This window comes from Geotrypetes seraphini, chromosome 6, assembly GCF_902459505.1.
Source record: "Geotrypetes seraphini chromosome 6, aGeoSer1.1, whole genome shotgun sequence".
Classification (NCBI taxonomy): Eukaryota; Metazoa; Chordata; class Amphibia; order Gymnophiona; family Dermophiidae; genus Geotrypetes; species Geotrypetes seraphini.
The window spans coordinates 38626097-38649773 of NC_047089.1; the positions used below are offsets into that span (position 1 = coordinate 38626097).

The 23677-nt window shown below is 43.6% G+C and overlaps 1 protein-coding gene across 1 annotated transcript in view; it reads left to right on the top strand.

The window, feature by feature from the left end:
* Positions 1-23677, top strand: part of DDX10 (DEAD-box helicase 10) — a 306374-nt gene that overhangs the window by 25654 nt on the left and 257043 nt on the right. The window contains exon 9 of the mRNA XM_033948773.1: positions 7040-7124. Coding sequence (XP_033804664.1) covers positions 7040-7124 — 85 coding nt within the window. The remainder of the gene's footprint in view (positions 1-7039; positions 7125-23677) is intronic.

Here is a 23677-nt window from a genome sequence, read left to right on the forward strand (position 1 = left end):
CCTTGTCCAAAGTTTTAATTTTTTCTTTAAATCTGTCTCTTTAGACCCCTGTTCTTCTGTGTGGTTTTTTGACTGTTACCTTCTATCTATGTCTTTGGCTGCTGTCTGTATTTATTACTTTTGATCTCTCTATCTTGTTTTGGTGTCTGTGTCTTTGAATCTTTATCTGTAGCCCCCTGTCCTTCTGTGTGATTTTTTTTCTGTTTGTCTCTCTCTCCTTGTCCACTTTTTTTTTTCTTTAAATGTCTCTGTAGACACTTGTTCTTCTGTGTGGTTTTTTGACTGTTACCTTCTATCTTTGTCTTTGGCTGCTGTCTGTATTTGTTACTTTTGGTATCTGTGTTTGTTTTGGTGTCTGTCTTGTTGAATCTGTATCTGTAGCCCCCTTGTCCTTCTGTGTGTGTATTTTAAGTGTCTATCACCTACCTTTTTTTTTTGTAATAACGGAAGTTGAACAGAGTAAGTTGTTTGTAGTAAATCGGCAGAGTATAAATGGTACAAAGTATGAAATAGGCACAGAGTGACTTGTGTAGTTCAAACCGCCACTTGACACTCATTTAAATGCGAAAGTTCACATGTGGAACGCGCCTATTATTAACCGGATGCAACATTGTTATGGTGACGTCTAATGCGCCTGCTATTTAAAAAAATACATGGCACAGTTGCTTAAACTCCTTCAGTACAGATCCGCAAGTTTACTTTAACTCTGGCAATGTTTTTTTAGACTTAGCTTAAATTAAGAGGGAGCTGCTTAAAGGCTAATGGCTCCCTTAGTTATTTTTAGAATTATTTTTTTTAGTTCAAATCCGTCGTCGCGGCTCGTGCCTCCATGTATGAACAGCGCTTTATTTGGCAATGGGAGTAGCTGAGAGGGAGCATTAGAGGTGGATCGCCAACCGCCAGCGCTCAGCCGCACCGTGGGAGAGGCAGGAAAGGAAGGCCGCCGCAGCCTTGCGCTTCCCCCCAGCTGTGTAGCTATATCGGGTTTGATGGTTTCTTTGGGTAGAGTTGCACCCCTGCTGATTTGTAGGGTGGGGAGTCATTACACGGGGATCAGCGGCCGCCAGCGCTCAGCCGATGTTAAGGAAATTAGCATTTATAATATCCTAACTTTGTTCGTTTAGGCAGCCCGGGTTGTTTCCTTGGATTCAATGTCAGCATTAGGGTTTCGCCGGCCGCCAGTGCTCAACCGCACCGTGAGAGCCGGGTGAGGAAGGCCGCCGCAGCCTCGCGGCTTCCCCCCAGCTGTGTAGCTAAGTGTTCCCGATCCCCTTCTAACAACTTCATTTTTTAGTTCAAAGCCACCGCAGCTCATCTCTCGATCCCCGCCTGGTGCGGTTCGAGAGAGGAGCTGTGGCGGCGGCTTGAGCATAAGTCTGATGCGCGCAGAACCCTGCACAATGTAGCTTCATGGTGTGTTCCCTAGTCTTTGCGCATAGGCTTTTTCCTCCCTCCACTGCGGCGGGAGCCTGAGCCGGCATAGGCGGTTGAGGGGGGAAGGTTGTGGTCGGAGCTGCTAGACTGGGGATGGGGAGTGTGATGGGGCGAGCGCCTCTCCTTCCTCCCCCCTCAAACAACCAACTTCAGATTTCAGTTTGTCCGTCTTCCACTGTGCCGAGCCCTTTTCGGCGTCTGCCCTCTGCCGAATCCTGGGCCTGCTCTCCTTCCCATAAGTGCTGGTCCCTCACTCCGCGCCATCTAGCGCATGCGCACTCGTGCCGCCACAGCGCGACAGATCAGGGAACACGCGGCGTGAGTGCGCATGCGTGCTTAGCGTATTATTTAAGATGCCTAAGTGAAAAGTCCAAAATGGTCTCCTATGTGAAGCTTATTTTATAAAGGTATGTAGGTCCCTATAGGCATTTATCAAATAGTCACCTAGATTGGCCCTGAGAATAGGAAAATGTAGATGCTTCAAAGCAAGTGTAAGAGTGTGTGTGCATACATCCTTTAATGCCGCCTCTGGTCCACCCAAACTACAACCCCAGGAATGTGCAAGTATAAATAAGTACAATTTTGTTGATGCTTATACTTGTAGATTCCATGAGGCAATTTTTAAAAAAAGATTTTTCAATGTGAAGAAGGAAAAACAAGTGTTTACACTTGATAAAATGTATAGAAAATTATCCACATGTTGTGGTTTTGAGAAGACACTTTTTTTTTCTCTTTAGATGTCTTTTATTGATGTTTACAGGAAGTGCACATTTGCAGTTAAAAAATTGCTCTCATAAGGTGCAATTCTTGCTTATATTTGCTCATAGCCTTATAAATCTTACTTTATTTTGAAGTCATTTGCATTTCATTTGGCTCAATGGATGCTGGTCATTTTAGTCTGCATTCACGTTTTTGTAGCCGGATAAATGCCTTTCTCCTTATTTTACAGCTTTTACCTGCACTCTAGTCTTCTCCATGTGCCTTCTGCAATCAGCGTTGTGTTTCTGCTTTCTCCCATGCTATTGTCTATGTGTACCATATTTTCATGCATATAATGCACAGGTTATATGTGTTTTTATAAACCGTGTGCTCTCCCTGCATGCATGGGTGCACTATATCAGTGTGTTTTTATAATTTGCACTGTGACTGGGTATATATCCTGTTACAGAGAAGAGGGAATCCCCTAGGAATAGGCAATATAGAAGGACAACATGGGTCAGAGGATAGCCCCATCACCTCCCTTGTTTAGTTACGGTAAATAATGGGGACCCTGCCTTGGGAGGTGGTAGGTGATCAGGGAGGGCTACGTGGGAGGTGGGCTAACCTCAAGTCTCTGAGCATTTCCAACTGATGAACTGAAAGGCAGTAATCAAACCTGCAAAAACCTAAAAAGAAAAAGCCTTAAAAACAAATGTGCTAATTTTTCAATTAGCAATGTCAACAGTTGGTCCTTCAGCTGCTCCTCCAACCAAAGCTCATTCCAAGAATAACCTGGTTCTGTTGCTCCAAATAGAGATCCCAGCATGATAATCAGCTTCCTCATCTGTTGACAATTTCCAGCATCCTGGGTATCTCTCCTTTAACTGGGAAGAGATCAGTCTCCAAAATCCTAGGGCTCAACAGCTGTAGAGTCCTAATTTAGGTTCCTCTGAACAGTCAGGGTGAAGAGTTAGTCAATTTTATAAAGATTGTCCAGGTCCACCAAAGGTTCTGTGAACACCTAGAGCAACCTCCCCCTTTCCCTCCTTTTGGGCTTGAGAGGGTCCTTTCTCCATTCTGGAGTCAGTCCATTCACTAAAGTCAACGATCACTGCTAACTGACCCGATTCACAAAACGGCCCACTGCTTGTTTTTCCCTTCGATTGCCCATTTTCCGATCTGGCCATGCAAATTAGTTAAACCCCATGCAAAATAGCCAAGCGATTGATTCACTTACATTTGCTTGGCGATTTTGCGTCGGGTTTTATGATCCTAAAACCTGACCTTTTTGATACAGCTTTCAATCCTTAACACTACTCCTCTGCCCGCCAACCCAGCCCGCTGATTAACCGTTCCCCTTAACTGTATCCATGACATCCTGTTTGTCTGTCTTGCCTGTTTAGATTGTAAGCTCTTTTGAGCAGGGACTGTGTTCTTACTCTTTGTGACTCTGTGAAGCGCTGAAATAATTAATAGTACCCTCCCCTACTTAATTTCTTTATTTTCTTTGTCAGGTTTGTTCACCTAGGTTTGGGATTCCTTACACAGAACCTATTATCTCATATTCTTATCTGTGAATCAGCTCATAATTAATGTGTTAGACTGAGGACCCAACTATGGGCTCTATATGGCATAGCTTACTATATTGTCTCCCATATTGCTTGATAGCTTTTCCACTTTTGCAAATGGTTATATCCTATTTTTTATAGTGCTCTAAAAGCATAATAGTATAAAGTAAATTATGCATTTTGTAGTGCTAGATGGATCTGATTTTCTCCAATATAGCAGGATACTTTAGTCAAGATGAGCATATAACAGAGAAGCTGTTTTTCCTTTTTAACAAGGATGATGTTATAACAGAAAATCTGTGAACAAAAAAGCTGAGGTTGAGCAGCTAAATGAGAAATTTCTTCCCAAACAATGTCAAATATATTCACGTACCCCAAAAATGTTACCCAGTGTTGCACTGTCCATTCCACACTTCAGACATTTGTCTATAGCTATACCCATTTTTAATGCCTTCTCAGGGAAATGTAGCCTCAAAAACAAGTTTATAGCACTGTTCTTGCAAATTAGTTTTATTAATTTAACTGTTAACTCTGGAAAATCTATAAATTATGATTTCTACCCCATCACCCACTAGGCCATATATAAGAATGGTAGAAATGCCACTAAGAATTTTTTTTATAACACTATTTTCAACAAAAATGTTTCCTCTGCTTTCTCGAGTACCTCCTCTGTTAATTCTTGGAAAGACTGAGAATGACTGTAATGCCTGGCAAAAATAATGTAATAAGAATATAACAATAAGAAAAGAATTCTTCTCTGTCCAAGGGTGATTCTTTAAGGGGACCAAATGATAGTTTACTGTCCATGTTAACCAGGTGCTTAATCATTTTAATGCCTCTGTTCTCCAAGATTTTGAAAGCACTACTGGTCATGGCCACAGGAAATTCTGCATTACCCATTAATGGGAACTATGCTATCAGATTCCAGTTGATTTGTGTTCGCTTGGAAATAGAAAAGCATGGTTTAATGGGACAGAATCAGCAGGGATTTAGCCAAGGGAAGTCTTGTCTCACCAATTTTCTACATTTTTTTGAAGGCATGAATAAACATGTTGATAAAGGAGAACCAGCTGTAGTATAATTAAATATTCGGAAAGCTTTTTGCAAAGTCCTTCATGAAAGACTGCTAAGGAAATTTTTAAAAAGGCTATGAGATAGGATGCAATGATCTGTTGAGAATTGGTTAAAAGTTTGAAAACAGGGAGGAATGAAGGAGAACCGAAAGGGAAGCTGCTTCCGACTGGAAATCATAGAAGACCTGTGCTGGCTGTTGAAATCTCCAATTGAGGCACCCAATTAGTTGGTTGTGGGAGTGTGACATTGGTGGCATTGACCCCCCCCTCCCCTCCCTTGACAAATAAGGCAGGCGCTGTTTAGTGTGCCTGAAAGAGTGTGCCCCAAGGCACAGTAACTTTAGAACAAATTTGGAGTAAGAGATTACTTTTTATCTGGTGAGATTTTCCACAATACGGGCAAGGGGAATGGGAAGAATAAAGCTGTCCTAGCGTCAGCTCTGGTAGCGCAAGGTCCTATGGATAGATTCTGTATATGGTGCCTAGATTTGGGTATGCTTCTGAGACTCACACTCAGCAAAACGAGCTGTTGACCATCAATAATTGGATGCTAACAACCAATTACCGGCATTAATTGGCACCAATTAGGATTTGCACATGCATCTGGCTACGTACTATTCTGTAACACTGGGCACTAAAACATAGTGTGCCCCTTGAATGGGGTGTGGCCATTGGAGGGGCATGGGCGGGTCATGAAGGCTTCCAAAAGTTGTGCGCGGTGTTATAGAATAATGAGTCTCTGCACCCCATTTTGGTGCTGGGATTTACAGCAAGCATAAGTCTGGCACTCAGAACTGGGCATACAAGCCAGCTAAGCACCCGTTCTATAAAGGGTGCACATTATTTAAATAGAGCTTAGCATTGATTTTTTTTTCTGGTGCCCATTTTTGAGCACTATTTATAGAATTCCATCTTTAATATCAGTCAAGACTGGGTTTTATTAAACAGCGGAAAAGCTTCTTACCACGAATGGTAAAGCTTCTTACCATGAATGGGTTTTGGTAAATGCTCTGACGCTATTAGGAATTGAATGAGCGTTGGAACATTTAGCTTGCCGGCCCGCCATAAGAGCTCTTCCACGGTTTAGTGAAAGGAGCCCTTAATTTCTTACTTCCTTGGATGGAGCTACTTTAAGCTCCTGGGCTTGGACTCTACTTCTTGTGAGTAATGGGGAAGAGCTCTCCCTGAGGCTTCAATACTTTTACAGTATTGAAGCCAGTTCCTTTGCCACAATTTTGGGATGTGTTAATAAAGTTGGAAAATTTTTTTCTTTTGGAACACAAATGGGTGCATAAATCCCCATAGACCGACTGATTGATGAAATCTGTTAATGAAAGTGGAAAAATATGAAATATGTCTTTGTGGTTCATTTAATGGAAGATTCAGCTTTATTTTACTGTATTTGACTTGTTAAGAGCTAATCTGAATCGAATTGGAAGATTCAGCTTTATTTTACTGTATTTGACTTGTTAAGAGCTAATCTGAATCGAATTGGAAGATTCAGTTTTATTTTACTGTATTTGACTTGTTAAGAGCTAATCTGAATCGAATTGGAAGATTCAGCTTTATTTTACTATATTTGACTTGTTAAGAGCTAATCTGAATCGAATTGGAAGATTCAGCTTTATTTTACTGTATTTGACTTGTTAAGAGCTAATCTGAATCGAATTGGAAGATTCAGTTTTATTTTACTGTATTTGACTTGTTAAGAGCTAATCTGAATCGAATTGGATTGGTTGCTTTTCAAGCTTTATCAAGTAGGCCTAACATAAACACCTCTTATGTTTCCTGTGCTAAAGACCTTTTGGTGGACCTTCCTAGATCTAAAGCACTTCACAAATTTTAAAGCTTGGATCAAGATGCCAAAGACATTTGTTACTTAAGTGACTAAGTGGAGAAGGCATGAGAGTGAATTCTGGTCCTTATTGGCCTCATCTGACTATATATCCTATCACAAATGCATCTTAGAGTTTCCTTATCTGTCAGAAGATGTTTAATATGTACAAGACATGCTGCTATGCCAGAGTCAGACTTGCTAGTGTATTTTGTTGGGTGGACTGTTTCTGCTTAAGTAGAGGGCACCTTTTTAAATTCTGGGACACTTTGACACAGAGGATAGGTACGTCACGTCATTTTATGTTAGATTCCGGGGCAGCATTTGCAATGTGACATAGTCATCATGAGCAATGATGCTGTATGTGCCAAAGTGTGTTGTGCCGGAGTAGGTTTGTATGTACATATTTTGATTTTGACAACTTTCTGCAGATTTCCCAGCAGTGAATTGGGTTCTTCAGCTTGATTGTCCAGAGGATTCCAGTACTTACATCCATCGAGTGGGAAGGACAGCCAGGTATGTCTTGAATTCCTTTCCATGGAAAAGCAGAACAGCGATTTATTGTCTTTGCTATTTCACCATTTTATTTCTCAGTGGCTCGGTCACAGCTGCTATTTAGATGGAAGAAATATTTTGATGCTGTGTATGGGTTCATATAGACTGTTGTGTTAATCTGATAAGTGTTTGTGAAAATTTCTCTCCAAAATGTGTGGACTCCTGCTGCGGCAGACCAGGCTTTTGAGCTTAATATTTGTTCCTGTGTTTGTGTATTTATGCCTAGGTATAGCTTTATTGGCTTATTTTTTTACTGACTGGAATTTAAAGGGAACTTATATACCCAAAAGCTGAAGGCAGTTTATTGTCCTGACATTTTATTGTTCCTCCCTGTTTGGATAGTAGGTTCTGTACATACATGGCTTGGGGATAGGGGAAAGGGAATTTTTTAAAGACAATTCATTCAAGAAACAAAGCAAAGAGCAATATAAACAGATACATCATTTTCATTTAGAAGAATATATCAAAACCTAACAGATACAACAGAAGTTAAACAATCAGAGTTTCTTATAACCCAGACTTGGCCAAATAAAACTACCCCACTGAAATCCCCCCTATCAGCCCCCCCTGTCCTTCCCCCAACCCCCCACCTGACCTCAAGTAATAGGCAATAAGGGTACCACTGGCTTCCACAGTTTGTTTACTATTTGACTTTTGATAGTAGGGGGTAGAGCAGGGGTGAGCAACGAGGGCCAGAATCCAGTTGGGTTTTCAGGATTTCCCCAATGAATATGCATGGGATCTATTTGCATACACTGCCTCCCATTGTATGCAAATGGATCTCATGCATATTCATTGTGAAAAATCCAAAAAACCTGACTGGATTCCAGCCTACGTTGCCCACCCCTGGGGTAGAGTGTCTAAATAAGAAGACCAATCAGACAGAAAGATCTTACTCTGGTGTCTGGAAAACTAAACTGATATAGATCCCCAGTGATTCAGAATACACTTCTTCCCCACGATGTAGCCTTTACTAAGAAGCAAATTTTCCCCGGCTGAGCGCCCGGGGAAAGGGATTTAATGCTACAGGCTCTCTACTGCTGCTATGAGTATCTGGCTTCATGATTACAGTGGGGCAGACAAATGATATCACTGTCCTTTCCATGTCTATCGTTGGGGAGGTTATTCTGGCATCAGTGCTATGTCCTGGAAGAGATTTATTAGTAACTTTTTTTTTTTTTTTTTTTTTTCGAGTTATGGTGGTCCAGCATCTTGGTTTTTACTTCCACCATCCTTCTGGAGATCTGCTGTTAGGAGCATCAGTTGCACTCTGGATGACGGTTTAGTAGTGCAGCATATTTCTAAGTGAGTTTTGTAGCTGTTTCAGTGATTGACTGACCCAGGATCTTTCTGCTGAAACTGAATCAGCGACTGAAATTGACTGTGACTGAAACTGTTCCCCCTCCCCATTTCTTTCCACATGCCTGACCAAAAAATCCCCTCCCAAGCCTATCCCCAAATTCCACCCGACCACTCATAGGCCCATCCCGGGTTTACCTTAGGGAAAGCCAGGTGGTCTGGTAGTGGCTTCTTTGGAACAGGAACGAACCCCACTTGTTTCTGCCCTATTCTGCTGCTCCGCTACAATGGCCACAGAGACTGCTTTGGGAGGTCCCGATATCCATTTTGTGATTGAAACCAGCATGGACACATGTTGCTCCTGCAATTCCCGTTCTCTTGGTCTTTCATATGATCCATAAGCTGAGTGTTTTGCTGCTTAAGCTAATCCACTTGCTTGTGTAGGCCACTTTGTAGTCGGTTCCTGAGCGTAGGTGTGGTGCTTGGTGTTGGTAATTTTAGTCACCTGTGATGCTAGTGTTTCTCGCATCTCTTGTAAGGTGGACTGCAGTTGAGAAACGTTGACTTCCAGTATTGCTGTGACGCACTGGGTGAGGTGTTTTGCAAGCTCCTTCAACATAATTAATGCATTTTTGCTGGCTTTCTAGAAAGATATTTAATACCTTAGTCCCCATTTAAATCGTTAAGATCAGAGGAGAAAGCCCTATTAATAGTTCCCTCTTTAAAAGTGATCTACTCCAGGAGAGACATGATTTTTTCTGTTTCAGCCCCCCAAATCTGGAACTTACTTCCAATTAACCTAAGAGAGGAAACATTACTGAATGTTTAAAAGCCTTCTAAAGGGCTGGCTTTTTAAAGATGCTTTTCAATAAACCGGCTTTATTATACTCGAAGGCAGGATGTGGAGGTTCACTGAAATAGGTGGAATCTGTTCTATGAAATATGTGGGTACTTGTTTCCCATCCTGTGTATATTAAACCTATACCCGATTTTATTTACTGTTTTATTTTTTTAATATTGTATTTTATACTGCCCTTTTCCCTAATGTATTAATGTCTAGTAGTATTTTATGTGATGTATGTGGATTTTATTATTTTTATTCGATTTGTTGTAAATCGCATCGAAATATGATTTTGCGATCAAATCAAAGAATTTATTAAACTTGAAACTTTCACCACCTCTACTGCTCCCCTTCGAGTTTTGCCAGGCGTACCCTTTGATGCTTGAACGGATAAAGTGCAAAGTTTCAAGTTTGTAAAAAAAAATTTTTTATACCGCTTAATCAAATTTCTAGGCGGTGTACAGAAATAAAAAGTATCTTAAAAACAAGTTAAAGTTAAATTACTAAACGGAACCAGGTCAGTTAGTAAACACATACAAACATATATACTAACTACACACAATTAGGAAAGAAGGGTGAGAACTACAATCTTTGAGAAAAAGAGCACAATTAGGGGAAAAACAATAAAACTAGTTTTAGTCCTTAAAAGGACAGTTGTTATCCAAAAGCATCTTGGAACAAATTTTTTAAATTTTGCTTTAAATTGCTTTAGCACGGATTCGATTCGTAAATAATTAGGCAGCGAATTCCAAACACTCATTCCTTGTGTTAATACTGCCAGTCAATATGAAGGTCGCCTCAAACTTACTTTATTTGAGGGAAAGAGAAAGAAGCTCCTTCAGATTGTGTCTGTTCACCAGCAGATCATCATGTGACCTCCCCTCCCCCCAGCGCTTTCTGGGTTGGTTAAAGGGAAAACAGGGTACTTTGAAGATTTCTTCTGCAGCTCTTGCCAAGTCTTGTTTGTTTTCCCCAAAGAGGGATGTACTTTACGTCCATGAAATAGCAAGTTGAGATGTGAGCATTCTTAAATGAAATCCTATTGTGTGCGAATTATCCTAGAGATGGGATTTCTAAATTAGTTTTGTAATTAGAGTTAAAAGCAAAGTCACTGAAGGCTAGAGGTGCAGGAATAAAATCTCAAGCCTTAGCACAAGTGGTTACACTTATGTGCAGAATTAGTGTCCCAAAAGGTGTTAGCATTATTAAATTTCCTTGATTAATTCTGATGACCCAGCCAAGGGCGTTTTTTGACAGGTAGTATTGGACAGTGTATAGAAACAAAGATCCTAATTAATGGTGCAAAATTTTCACTAAGGGTTGTGGCTCGGGATAATGAAAGCAGCTCAATGGTGGATTTATAGCTCCATTTCCTGATTGTATTTCCTGTTATTGATTTTATGTATTTATAACCCACTCATTACAACTAGTATCCTAGGTGAGGAGCAATAAATATATAAGTGTAGCATTTGAACATTTGTAAACCAGTTAGAGAGATGGACAGAGAAATGGCAGATGAAGTTTAATGTGGAAAAATGCAAGGTAATGCATTTGGGCAGAAATAACAAGGAGCACGAGTATAGCATGTCAGGTGCAACCCTGGGTAAAAGCGAACAAGAAAAGGACCTGGGGGTACTGATAGATAGGATCCTGAAACCGTCAGCACAGTGTGCGGTGGCGGCAAAGAAAGCAAATAGAATGTTGGGAATGATAAAGAATGGAATCGCGAGTAGATCGGAGAGGGTCATAATGCCGCTGTATAGAGCAATGGTCAGACCACACTTGGAATACTGTGTCCAACACTGGTCTCCCTACCTAAAGAAGGATATAAAACTGCTGGAGAGGGTGCAGAGGCGAACAACAAAGCTGGTAAAAGGTATGGAGAACTTGAACTACAAAGAACGACTTAGAAAACTGGGACTGTTCTCCCTTGAGAAGAGGAGACTGCGAGGGGATCTGATTGAGATTTTTAAAATAATAAAAGGAATCGACAAGATAGATCGTAAAAAGTTATTTACGATGTCAAATGTGACCAGGACATGAGGTCATGGACTGAAGCTGAGGGGGGACAAGCCCAGGACAAATGCCAGGAAGTTCTACTTCACACAGTGAGTGGTGGACACCTGGAACGCTCTCCCGGTGGAGATTGCTGTGGAACCCACCATTCTAGGATTTAAGGGCAAGTTGGATGCACATCTCCTCGAAAGATGCATAGAAGGATACAGGTGACTAAGTTTTCGCCAAGTTACACCTGGATGGGCCTCCGCGTGAGTGGATCACCGGACTTGATGGACCTAAGGTCTGATCCGGAGATGGCAGTTCTTATGTTCTTATGTTACAGTTAGAAGCAATTCTGGAGTTGCCTTGTGTGCATGAGAGCAGATCAAGGCTGGATGCTGTCTCTGCGCACATGTGCTGCTTAAAGGAAAGTTTGTACAACATGGAGGTAATTTTATAAAACAGTGGCTCCCAGGGGAGGAACCAGTAAGGAATGACTAGGGAGAGAGGAGACTGAGACTGGTGGGGGCTGGTTGAAGCAGAGAGAAATTGCAGAGAATATGGCCTTTTGTTTTTTTGGAGAGGCTGTCCTGGATGTTTTGGGCATTCTGTTACATCTGCTCAGGAGGCTGTATGTTAAGTATTCAATCCATTTCTGTAAACTGGGTTTTGTAGAAGCGTGTCACACATAGCTTTCAGCACCGTCTATATTGCCAGTGCAGTGTAGTGCCCTTTTTGTGTTTTGTCCTTCTGCAGTCAAACTGTGCAGACATGTTCTGCTCTGCTCTGCTTGTTTTTCTTATTTTTGGTTATAAGCTCGATTTCTCTGAGGCTTTGGTACCCTAAGACCCCCATTTTTGGGGATTCACTGCCTGGGAATGGATACAGGTTCCATGGAGTCACACTGCAGCTCGTGGGGCAAACCTTTGGGTGGACCTGTAGCGCTAGCTTGCTGTGTGCTATTTCAGGGCTCAAGGTCTGTTCCCCTGGGAGTCAGCTCACCTTCTGAATTTTGAAAGGCTTGAGTTCAGGCTGTTTGTGCCCAGAGTAGGAGCCCTTGGGGTACCAGCCAGCTGCGTATCTACCCCCACCCCTCATTGCGCTCTGAGGTTCTGTTGGGGTAGAGGTCTCAGATAGGGTCAGTCTGACTGGCAACCCGAAGATTTCTTGGTTACAGAGTGGGTGACTCTCACAACCGAAGCCAGTCTATTCGGTTAGGTAGCCCATTGTGGGGACTGCTCAGTTCAGGGCCAGTGGACTTGCCATCAGAAGGGTTGGTCCATAAACTGTATGGAGCTCCAAGCCATTTGGCTAGCATTGAGAACTCTGGAAAAGATCCTAGTGAAAAAGGCAGTAGGAGTGATGGGCTGGGTCAAGAACTGGTTGAGTGGAAGTTGACAGAGGGTAGTGCTCAATGGAGATTGCTCTGAGGAACGGGATGCCTCAAGGTGTGCCTCAAGGTTTTGTTCTTGGGCCTGTTCTTTTTAACATTTTTATAAGTGATATTGCTGAAGGGCTGTTGGGTAAGATTTGTCTATTTACGAATGATACTAAAATCTGCAATAGCATAGACATCCTGGATGGTGTGAATAACATGAAGAAAGACCTAGCGAAGCTTGAAGAATGGTCTGAAATTCGGCAGCTAAATTTAATGCTAAGAAATGTAAGGTCATGCATTTGGACTGCAAAAACCCAAAGGAAATGTACAGTTTAGGGAGTGAAGAACTTATGTGCAAGACAGAAGAGTGGGACTTGGGTGTGATTGTATGTGAGGATCTTAAGGTGGCCAAACAGGTTGAAAAGGTGACGATGAAAGCTAGAAGAAAGCTAGGGTGCATGCATAGGAAGAGGGATGGTCGGTATGAAAAAGGAGGTATTGATGCCCCTGTATAAGACTCTGGTGAGACCTCTTTAGAATATTGTGTACAATTCTGGAGACTGCACCTTCAAAAAGACATAAAAAAGGATGGAGTCGGTCCAGAGGAAGGCTACTAAAAGTGCATGGTCTTCTTCATCAAAAGACAGACTTAAAGATCTCAAAATGTATACTTAAGTCGGAGGGAAGGCTTGGGGGTCAGTCACGTTCAGCATATGAATGCTGTGGCTGCGCATCCCCCCAAAAAAGCTGCTAAAGGGAGTATGGCTCGAATAAGTAAGGGGACACAATCTTTTTGGGACAAAGGAAGAGAGGAGGGAGTAGGGGAAAGGAGTGCATTGGGGCATGATTCTGGGACAGCGGCTGGAAGGCAGGGAGGGGGAGGGGTCATGGACTCGACTCAGAAGGAAGGGAGGTGGTATGAACATGTGACACAGAAGGGAGGAAGGGGACATAGAAGGGAGGGAATAGAAAGGGAGAATTGTTGGGCATGAGAGTATGAGTGTGAGGGAAAGAGATGATGAACATAAGAATAGCCTTACTGGGTCAGACCAATGGTCCATCAAGCCCAGTAGCCCGTTCTCATGGTGGCCAATCCAGGTCACTAGTACCTGGCCAAAACCCAAGGAGTAGCAATATTCCATGCTACCGATCCAGGGCAAGCAGTGGCTTCTCCCATGTCTTTCTCAATAACAGTCTATGGACTTTTCCTCCAAACCTTTCTTAAAACCCGCTATGCTATCTGCTCTTACCACATCCTCTGGCAATGCGTTCCAGAGCTTAACTATTCTCTGAATGAAAAAAATTTCCACCTGTTGGTTTTAAAAATATTTCCCTGTAACTTCATCGAGTTTCCGCTAGTCTTTGTAATTTTTGATGGAGTGAAAAATCAATCCACTTGTATCCGTTCTACTCCACTCAAGATTTTGTAGACTTCAATCATATTTCCTCCCCTCAGCCCTCTCTTTTCCAAGCTGAAGAGCCCTAACCATTTTAGTCTTTCCTCGTACGAGAGGAGTTCATCTCCTTTACCATCTTGGTCACTCTTCTTTGAACCTTTTCTAGCGCCACTATATCTTTTTTAAGATAAGGAGACCAGAATTGAACGCAATACTCCAGATGAGGTCACACCATGGAGCGATATAGGGACATTATAACATTCTTAGTCTTGTTAAATCATCCTTTTTAAAAATAATTCCTAGCATCCTGTTTGCTTTTTTGGCCACCGCTGAACATTGGGCGGAAGGTTTCATTGTATTGTCTACGATGATACCCAGATTCTTTTTTGGGCACTAATCCCCAAGGTGGACCCTAGCATCTGGTAACTATGATTCAGGTTATTCTTCCCAATGTGCATCACTTTGCATTTGTCCACATTAAATTTCATCTTCCATTTGGACGCCCAGTCTTTCAATTTCCTCAGGTCTGCCTGATGGCACATGGGGTAAGGAAGAAAGAGGAAAATTGGGCATAGAGAGAGGAGAGAGATAAAGATGCATGGGGAAGAGAAGGATGAGAGGGAGAAATGTTGGATATGGTGGTGGAGAGGGAACAGAAGATCAGATTGAAGGGGATGCAAGGAGGAGGAATATTGTACATAATGATGGAGGGAAAGATGTGGCATGGTGCTGGAGAGGGATGATAGAAGGAGAAATGGGCATGGGGCTGGTGGACAGTGGTGAAAAATGCTGCACATGATCCAGGGAATGAGAGAGGAAGAAATGTTGGATGTGTCAGTAGAGGGGGTGGGAGAGATGCCTGGCTCTCTCAAGACAGATAGACAGTGAGAGAGAGGGAGACGTTGCCAATGGAGGTGGAGGAGAGAAGATGAAAAGTTGGACTCATGGAGGGACAGAGAGAAATGTTGGTTGGGGAAGTGAATGAGGTCCAGAGGAGAGGAAGTGTACAGGAAGCAGAAAGGAATATTGGATGCACAGTCAGAAGGAAGTGCAACCAGAGACTCATGACATCAAAATTGCCAGACAATAAAGGTAGGAAAAATGATTTTATTTTCAATTTAGTAATTTAAATTTGTCAAGTTTTAGAATTTATATCTGCTGTCTATATTTTGTACTATCCTATATAATAAAACCCTACCTCGCGCATGCGCACTCCTATCTACGTGCTTCCATGATCCGTAGGTCTGTGGCCGCAGGAGTGCGCATGCGTGAGTCCCCAGCCTTACTTCCCAGCACCTACCACTCGCCGGCAGGACTGGACACCAGCGCTGGACTCCCTGCTCTCCGTGTCGGTTCCTCTCACCAGCCACACCAGCATCGGAGAAGACTTCCGGTGCTGGCGGGATCGAGAGGAGCTGCGGCGACACCTCACGGGGTGGGAAGGGAAGCCCAAAACACTCCAGCCGCAAAGGGATGCTGCGGTCCCGACTCCAAACCAGCTGATTCCAGCAGCGTGTGCAGCACTTTACACACGCTGCTTCGGGGACTTTTACTGCCCTGATTTGCTCTGCCGCGTCTCTGATGATGTCATCAGGGACATGCCAGAGAAAATCAGGGCAGTAAAAGGCCCTGAAGCAGCGTGTGTAGAGTGCTGCACATGCTGCTGGAATCGGCAGGTTTGTCGGACCGCGGGTAGGGAAGGGTGGGGGCGGCAAGGGACTAAGGGAGCAGGCAAGACCATGGGAAGTGAAAGGGGGGGGGGTAAGGGAAACGCTGCTGCTGCACAGGGAAGTGGGGTGGGAGGGAATGCTGCTGCTGTTGTGGCTGCTGCACAGGGAAGGGGGGGATCTAAATGCTGCTCTACAGGGAAGTAGTGGAAGGGGAGGGAATGCTGCTGCACAGGGACATGGAGGGGGAAGGAATGCTGCTGTGGCTGCTGCACAGGGAAGTGTGTGGGGGGGGGGGATAGAGACAGATAGATAGAAAGAAAGCCAGGCAGCGAGAGGAAGGCAGACAGAAGAAAAGAAGAAAGGCACAGGGGTAGAGAGAGACACAGAAAGACAGACAGACAAAAGGGGCCAGGGAGAGAGACAGACAGAAAGAAAGACAGCGGGAGGGAGAGAGACAGAAAGAAAAACAGACAAGACATATATTCTAGCACCCGTTAATGTAACGGGCTAAAATACTAGTATTTGTCTATTTTTCTAAAGTTGTTACTGAGGTGACATTGCATATTTTAAAGTCATCTGCCTTGACCTCTTTGAAAACCTCCCAAATATAAATGAAAATTAGGATTTTCTCTGTGTACAGTGTGCTTTCATATAGAGAGCTCTTCCTGTGATGTTGGCGGAAAAGTTTGTCCTTTCTCTGGTTTGCTCCTTTCTGCCCAAAGTGGCATCTTCTTTTCCATCTTAGTCAGTTGGTCTTGCTGCTTTGTGTTTCATGATTCAAGAAAGGAGTTCAGAAGATTTGCATCAATTGGATGTATTAAGAGTCCTGCAGAAGTATTTGCGGGTGAAATGGGAATTCCATAATTAGGATGATCTGTGGTGTTTGGAGGACCCAGGAAGGGTGAGGTGGCCTCAGGACCACAGTGGTTCACTGGAATAAGGAAGTGGTTAACTCAATATATGTTGCATAAGGACAAGTGGTGCCATTGGTACTTCAGGACCATTCCACAAGATTGCAAGCATAGTCTTGGGCTGAGCATAGCCTGGTTACTCCTCAGGATGCTTGAAGAGCAGTGACCTGGTCATTCTAGCACTGTTTCATCAGCTATTATAGATTAGATATGCAAGTGAGGCAGAATATGGCCTCTGGAGCAAACATGTTAGAAGTGTGCTTGTCTGGGTTTCACCCTAGGTAATTCGCTGCTTTTGTATTTCCCATGTGTTTGGAGGAATGATGAAGTTAGGGCTTACCTACTAATTTTCTTTCCTTAAGTCCCTTTAGCCCAAACCAGCACTAAGCCCCAGGTATTTTGCATCCTACATTTTGAGGTAGTGATCAGGAAGCTCTGATGAAAAATACAGTAGTGGTCAAAGTACCTTTGTTTGGCTTCCTTTCGACGTTTGCTAGTTCACTCTTTCATGATTATATATATTAGGTGTTGACCTGGTTAAGGTTTGTTCCAATTATGTCCCTTAATGATTTTAGACGGTAAGTTTTTGTTCTAGTTGCCTTATTACAGAAATACTAACTAGCTGTGGCATGCAGAAGACACTTAACTGATGGTTCTTAGTCTCCATCTGCTGATAGGTGTGCATAAACCCATGTATCTGGACTAATCTGGAGAGATTCAAGGAAATCTGGTTGTTTGGAAACCATTCTTTTCATGTTAAAAAGCATAAATTCATGCATCTGTGACCCAAATATTCTTTAGAGTTGGTAACCTTAATAGATGTCAATAATCATCTCAGATGACCTGAAAGTTTTTAATCTGCGTAATAGAGCAGCAGGTCAGAGTTAACAGTATGTTTGAATGCATAAGAAAGTGTTTATTTTCTAGCTAAGTCAGCACAAAAAAAATCAGTATGTGTTGGATATTTTACCCAACTGAATAAGAAAAGGAGTCTGTACTTAAGAAATTCCTGTATTAGATATCCCAAAAATTAAAAAAAACTTTTGTACAAGAAAAATGTTAAAAAATAAGAAGAATACATCGAACCTAAAATATCTTAATGTACAAATGCATGAATGTATGTGTGAAAGTGCTCAGTACTCAAGTCTCCTGCAAATGAGCCACAAAGAGTTCTCAAAGGGATCATCATATCACTCACTATGGTCCCTAGTATATTACATAAAAAGTGGTCTCTTAATCCTAGATGAGTGCCACTTTATATACACTTAGGGCAGGGATCTCAAAGTCCCTCCTTGAGGGCCGCAATCCAGTCAGGTTTTCAGGATTTCCCTAATGAATAGGCATGAGATATATGTGCCTGCACTGCTTTCAATGCATATTCATTGGGGAAATCCTGAAGACCCAACTGGATTGTGGCCCTCAAGGAGGGACTTTGAGACCCCTGACTTAGGGCTAGATTCAACAAGCTCACCGATTGTGTACCGACCCAATTTTCCTCCGGGCCGATTCACTAACCTGTGTGCTGATCATCCTCCGATCCGATCATGCAAATGAGGGGAAACGGCAAGCAAAGTAGGCAAGGCAGCAATTCACTAACCGAAATATGGAACACCGACTGGGCTGTCCAATCAACAAAGAAGTGACTGCTGGGGACCAGTCGCTGACGTCCTTTCCGATTACCGCCCTGTCTCTCTGCTGCCCTGCTCTTGTATGCAGCCATACTCGGAAGCCCGGGGTTTTAAAAGAACACACCATGAGGAAGGATGGAGGAAAGCAAGTTAACAGTTCCTTTTTTTAAAAAGCTTTATTGTCACAAGCCCGTGGTTTTAACCTGCTTTAAACCCATGGGTTCGTGCCAGTAAAGCTTTTTTTAAAAAAGGAACTGCCTTTCTGCCGCCCTGCACACGTTCCCCCCCCCTTACCCACGGTGCCTGAAAGCCCATTTGAAAATGTCATGCTTCGGGATGGAAGCCGAGCTCAGCCTTCCAAAGGGATCTGTTTTTCCCTTCTCTTTACTTCTGTGCTGCAGAGGTGGCAGTTGGTCAGTTTGCACTTGGGGAGCGAGAGGGAAATTAGGAGAGCCAGCGCATGCGCAGACCATCTACAGGCAAAGAAGATGGTCAGCGCATGCGTCAGAATCGCTCAGCAGCGATCCGTGGGATCACTTGTGGGCGTGTTTGCAATTAGAGCATTTGCATGCGCAGTCTTTTGTGAATCGGTCGCCCGGGATTGGATCGGCCACGGATCAGAACGCTTTAGTAAGGTTAGTGAATCTAGCCCTTAAACCACGATCAATGCACTCACATTAACTACTCAGTCATATGCATATATGTGTGATTAAACCACTTATCTGTTGTCCTGGCTAGGTCCCACTTCAGTTGATTTCCAAATCGGAGTTTACAAATGCAGCTCTGCAGGATGACATCCTGTTATGTGCCAATGAGTGAACAAACTGTGCTCAGTATCCCAAAGGCTCTTTAATTTTTTACCCCACGTGTTCTGTTGCTAGGTATGTTTTTATAAAAACTGAGTAGAGGATGCAAGATGAGCCAAGGAGTTAAGGGTGAGCCAGTAGTAGGAAAAGTGTTGGTTTTCCTGTGTTCTGTCTTCTGCTAATTTTATTGGTTACAACCTAAAATCAGAGAGCTAGACATTAGAGTGCAATGACATATATTTTTCATTAATTAATCTGCCTGGTACTGGTGACCTGGATTGCCTATTGTTGGAAGCAGGAAACTGGGCCAGTATGACTAATCCTTTGTTCTTATGTAATCCTGTGCATGTAATGGTTATAGAACTTTTATGTGTAAATCATTTTTATTGTGGTTTCTTAAATCAATAATACAATAGTATGATACATCACTGGACTACCATCAGCTTAAACTAGAACAATATCAACTAACCCGTCTGATCCCCCAACCACACCCCCTTTTATCCACCCTGGGAACAGCAGCATTACAGCTAACTACAGCAGTTCTGTGTGTGTGTATATTATATATATATATATATATATATATATATATATATATATATATATATATATATAATATACACACACACACAAATACAGCAACATTAATTCCAAAGTTTGTCCAAAGTATATGTGTGTGTGTATAATATATATATTTATTTATACAGTGGTACCTCGGTTTATGAGTGCACCGGTTTGCGAGTGTTTTGCAAGACGAGCAAAACATTCGCAAAATTGGCGCCTCGGAAACCGAGCGCGCTTCGATTTGCGAGCGCCCCCCCCCCCGCGAACCGGCACCCTCACCACTGCAATCCGCACCCCCCCGCCGCCATCGGGCACCCCCCCCCGCCGCGACCTGAAGTCCCCCCAACCCACCCGAACCCTCTTCTTACTTTGCTGTAGCCTCCGCAGTGGCACCGGCACCAGCATGTCCTGTGCATGGTGCCGGTGCCTGAAGATCTGCTTCCTGTGCTGGGCCTTGAGCATGTGCGCATGCTCAAGGCCTGAGAGTTCACGTCGAATGTTAACTCTCATGTCGAACGTGAACTCTCAAGGCCCAGCACAGGAAGCAGATCTTCAGGCACTAGTCTTTAAGTCTGTTACATTAACGGGTGCTAGAATAGATGTGTCTGTCTGTCTTTCTTTATCTCTCTGTCCTTGGCTGCTGTCTGTATCCTTCTGTCTCCCCCTCCCCCTGAGCAAAGCTGTCTGCCCCCAGCACCCACCTCCCCCCCAAATGTCTCTCCATGGTCCTCTTCTGTCTTCCCCCCCCCCCAGAGCAAAGCTGTCTGTCCCCAGCACACCTCCCCCCAAAGCAGCCCCCTTTCCCTATCTTTCCATGGCCCCTTCTGTCTCCCCCCAGCACACCCCTCCCCCCCAAAGAAGTTCCCTTTCCCTCTCCCTGTCTCTCCATGGCCCCTTCTGTCTTCCCCCCAGAGCAAAGCTGTTTGCCCCAAGCACACCCCTCCCCCCAAAGCAGCCCCCTTTCCCTCTCCCGCTGACTCTCTCTCTGGTCCCCTTTCTCTGTCTGTCTTTCTGTCCCTCTCCCTGCCCCTGTATCTTTCTTTCTTTCTGTCTCCCTCCCTCCCGCTGTCTGTCTGTCATTTTTCCCCATTTCCCTGTGCAGCAGCATTTCCATCCCACTTCCCTATGCAGCAGCAACAGCATTTCCCCCCTTTCCTGTGCAGAAGCAGTAGCAGCATTTTCCCCCACCCCCCTTTCCCTTCTCTTACCTTCTCTTCCCTGCTCCATTCGGCCCCTCCCCCTTCTTTTACTGCCGTTGTCCTGCTCGATCTGGCCTGCTCCTGACCCTCCCACCGCCGACAAACCTCGGGGCTCCAGCTACGTAGGCAGCACTTTAAACATGCTGCCTCGTGGCCTTCTACTGCCGATTTCCTCTGCTGCGTCTGTCTCCGATGATGTCATCAGAAACGCGGCAGAGGAACTCGGCAGAGAAAGGCGCGAAGCAGCGTGTTTATAGTGCTGCCTACGCCGCTGGAGCCGGGAGGTTTGTGGAGGGTCAACGGCCGGAGCGGGGCTGCTGTCCACCACTCGTTTGCTGCCACTGGTGCTGCCTTCTCCGCTGGAGCCAGGAGGTTTGTAGAGAGCACAGTCGCGCGCATGCGCCTCCAGCCCCTGCAAGCGCCGTGAGGTGTCAATTAGAATGTTGCCACAGAAGCACACCTCACAGCGCCAGGACTCACGAATTTTTGAGAGCACATGCGCGCTCTAGCGTTTTATTATTGATATATATATATATATATATATAGTATAATATATATATTATATATATATATATATATATATATATATATATATATATATATATATATATAGTATAGTATAGTATAGTATATATATGTATATATATATAAGAACATAAGAAACGCCTTCGCCGGATCAGACCGAGGTCCCGCGGCGGCCCATTTAAGTACTCCTTTTTGCAGACCCAGAATTACCGTATCCCTCAATATGATATGCAAGAAGGTGTGCATCCAACACTAGTCTTTGTTTTGGTGTCTGTCTCTTTTAATCTGTCTCTGTAGCCCCTGTCTTTTTTTTCTGTTGGTCTCTCTCTCTCCTTGTCCAAAGGTTTTTGTTTTATTTTTCCTTTAAATCTGTCTCTTTAAACCCCTGTTCTTCTGTGTGGTTTTTTGACTGTCACCTGCTGTCTGTATTTCTTACTTTTGGTCTTTCTGTCTCTGTTTGTTTTGGTGTTTGTCTCTTTGGCTGCTGTATGTGGATTTTTTTTTTTCTGTGTCTCTCTCTCCTTGTCCACTGTTTTTTATTTGTTTGTTTCTTTCAATCTTTCTCTATTGCTCCTTGTCTTTAAGGGGTTTTTTTTTTCCTGTGTGTCTCTCTCTCAGTGTGTGTATGGCGGTATCATAACTGTCACCTACCTTTTTTTTTTGTGTAATAACGGAAGTTTCACAGAGTAAGTTGTTTGAATTATTTCCCCTCCCCCCACACTACTTCCCTGTGCAGCAGCAGCATTTCCCCTACCCCCCTTTCCCTTCCCGCGGTCTGGCCGGCACCCTTAGTCCATTTCCGCCCCCCCCTTCTCTTCCTGCAGTCCCGACAAACCTGGTACTCCAGCAGCGTCTGCAGCACTGTACACACGCTTCTTCGGGACCTTCTGCTTCCCTGATTTGCTCTGCCGCGTCTCTGATGATGTCATCAGGGATGTGCCAGGGTAAATCAGGACAGTAGAAGGCCCCGAAGCAGCTTGTGTACAGTGCTGCAGGCTGCTGGAGTTGGGACCGCGGGAAGGGAAGGGGGGGGGGAGAAGGCCTAAGTGAGCCGGTCAGATCGCGGGAAGGAAGGAGAAACTGATTAGTCTGTACTGCCGACTCTCTGCTGTGCTGGAGCTGGATGAGCCTGAAGCCACGAGTGTGGGGCCGTTTCTGCAGCCGCGAAGTGGAGAGGTGGAGAGCAGGGAGGCTTGTCTGGCGCGCATGCGCACTCCTACCGCCACAGCCCAACAGAACCGGGATCAGGGAAGCATGCGGTGAGAGTGCGCATGCGCGCTTAGCATTTTATTATATATATACATACATACATACATATACACATACACACACAAATACAGCAACATTAATTCCAAAGTTTGTCTCTAATAAATGGCGTAAGGGTAGTACTGAAGGGTGTTCAACATTGTGTGAACAGTTGGCCGCATGAGTGGTCAAAGTCAGCAATAACACTTGATTTAACATTAAAGATCTCCAATGAGAGATTGTTGGAGGTTGTGCAGAGAGCCAAGGTATCAAAATGCTTTTCCGTCTGTAGAACTTTTATAATTCTTCAGAGTTTTTCTAGCTCTGAGTTGCATATGGATTGAGTTAGCCTACTAAGAGGATATTAGCTACCGTTTAATTGTTTCCATTCATTTATAGGCATTAATGGCAGCCATATGGCTTTATTCTAACAAATTGTAAAACTGTGTAGTAGCACTATGGAAATAAATGATAGTGTGTGTGGAGTGTGTGGTGCACTGGTTAGAGCCACAGCCTCAGCACCCTGAGTTTGTGGGTTCAAATCCCACACTGCTCCTTGTGACCCTGGGCAAGTCACTTAATAATAATAATAATAATAATAATAGCAGTTTAAGTGGTATATAAATGCTTAAATAAATAAAAATAAAAAATAAAATAAAGTGAAAGGAATCCTGGAAACAAGACACAGGGAGAAGAAATGAGACAAAGACAAGCAAGTGGATATTACAAGGAATAAAAACTAATGTGAGATTTTTGCAGTTATTAGTTTTCACCTGTCCCTGCATGGGGTGTTTTCCTTGGGGTTATTTTCCCCCCCTTTTTGTTCTTCTTTAGCTTGCCTCTGGAACACCGCAGTCCTTTGTTTAAAATGCAATGGTGAAATGTTTTGTCAGTAGGGGGCAGCAGAAGCAAACATTTTTTTTTCTTTTTTTTTTTAAGAGCGATATTGTTCTATATACATCATTTTAGAGTAGAGAACATTTTGCGCTAAATTCATTGCTGGGTTTTTTCAAAACATCTAGAACGTGATTTCTGAGCAGGAAGAGAGGAATGATA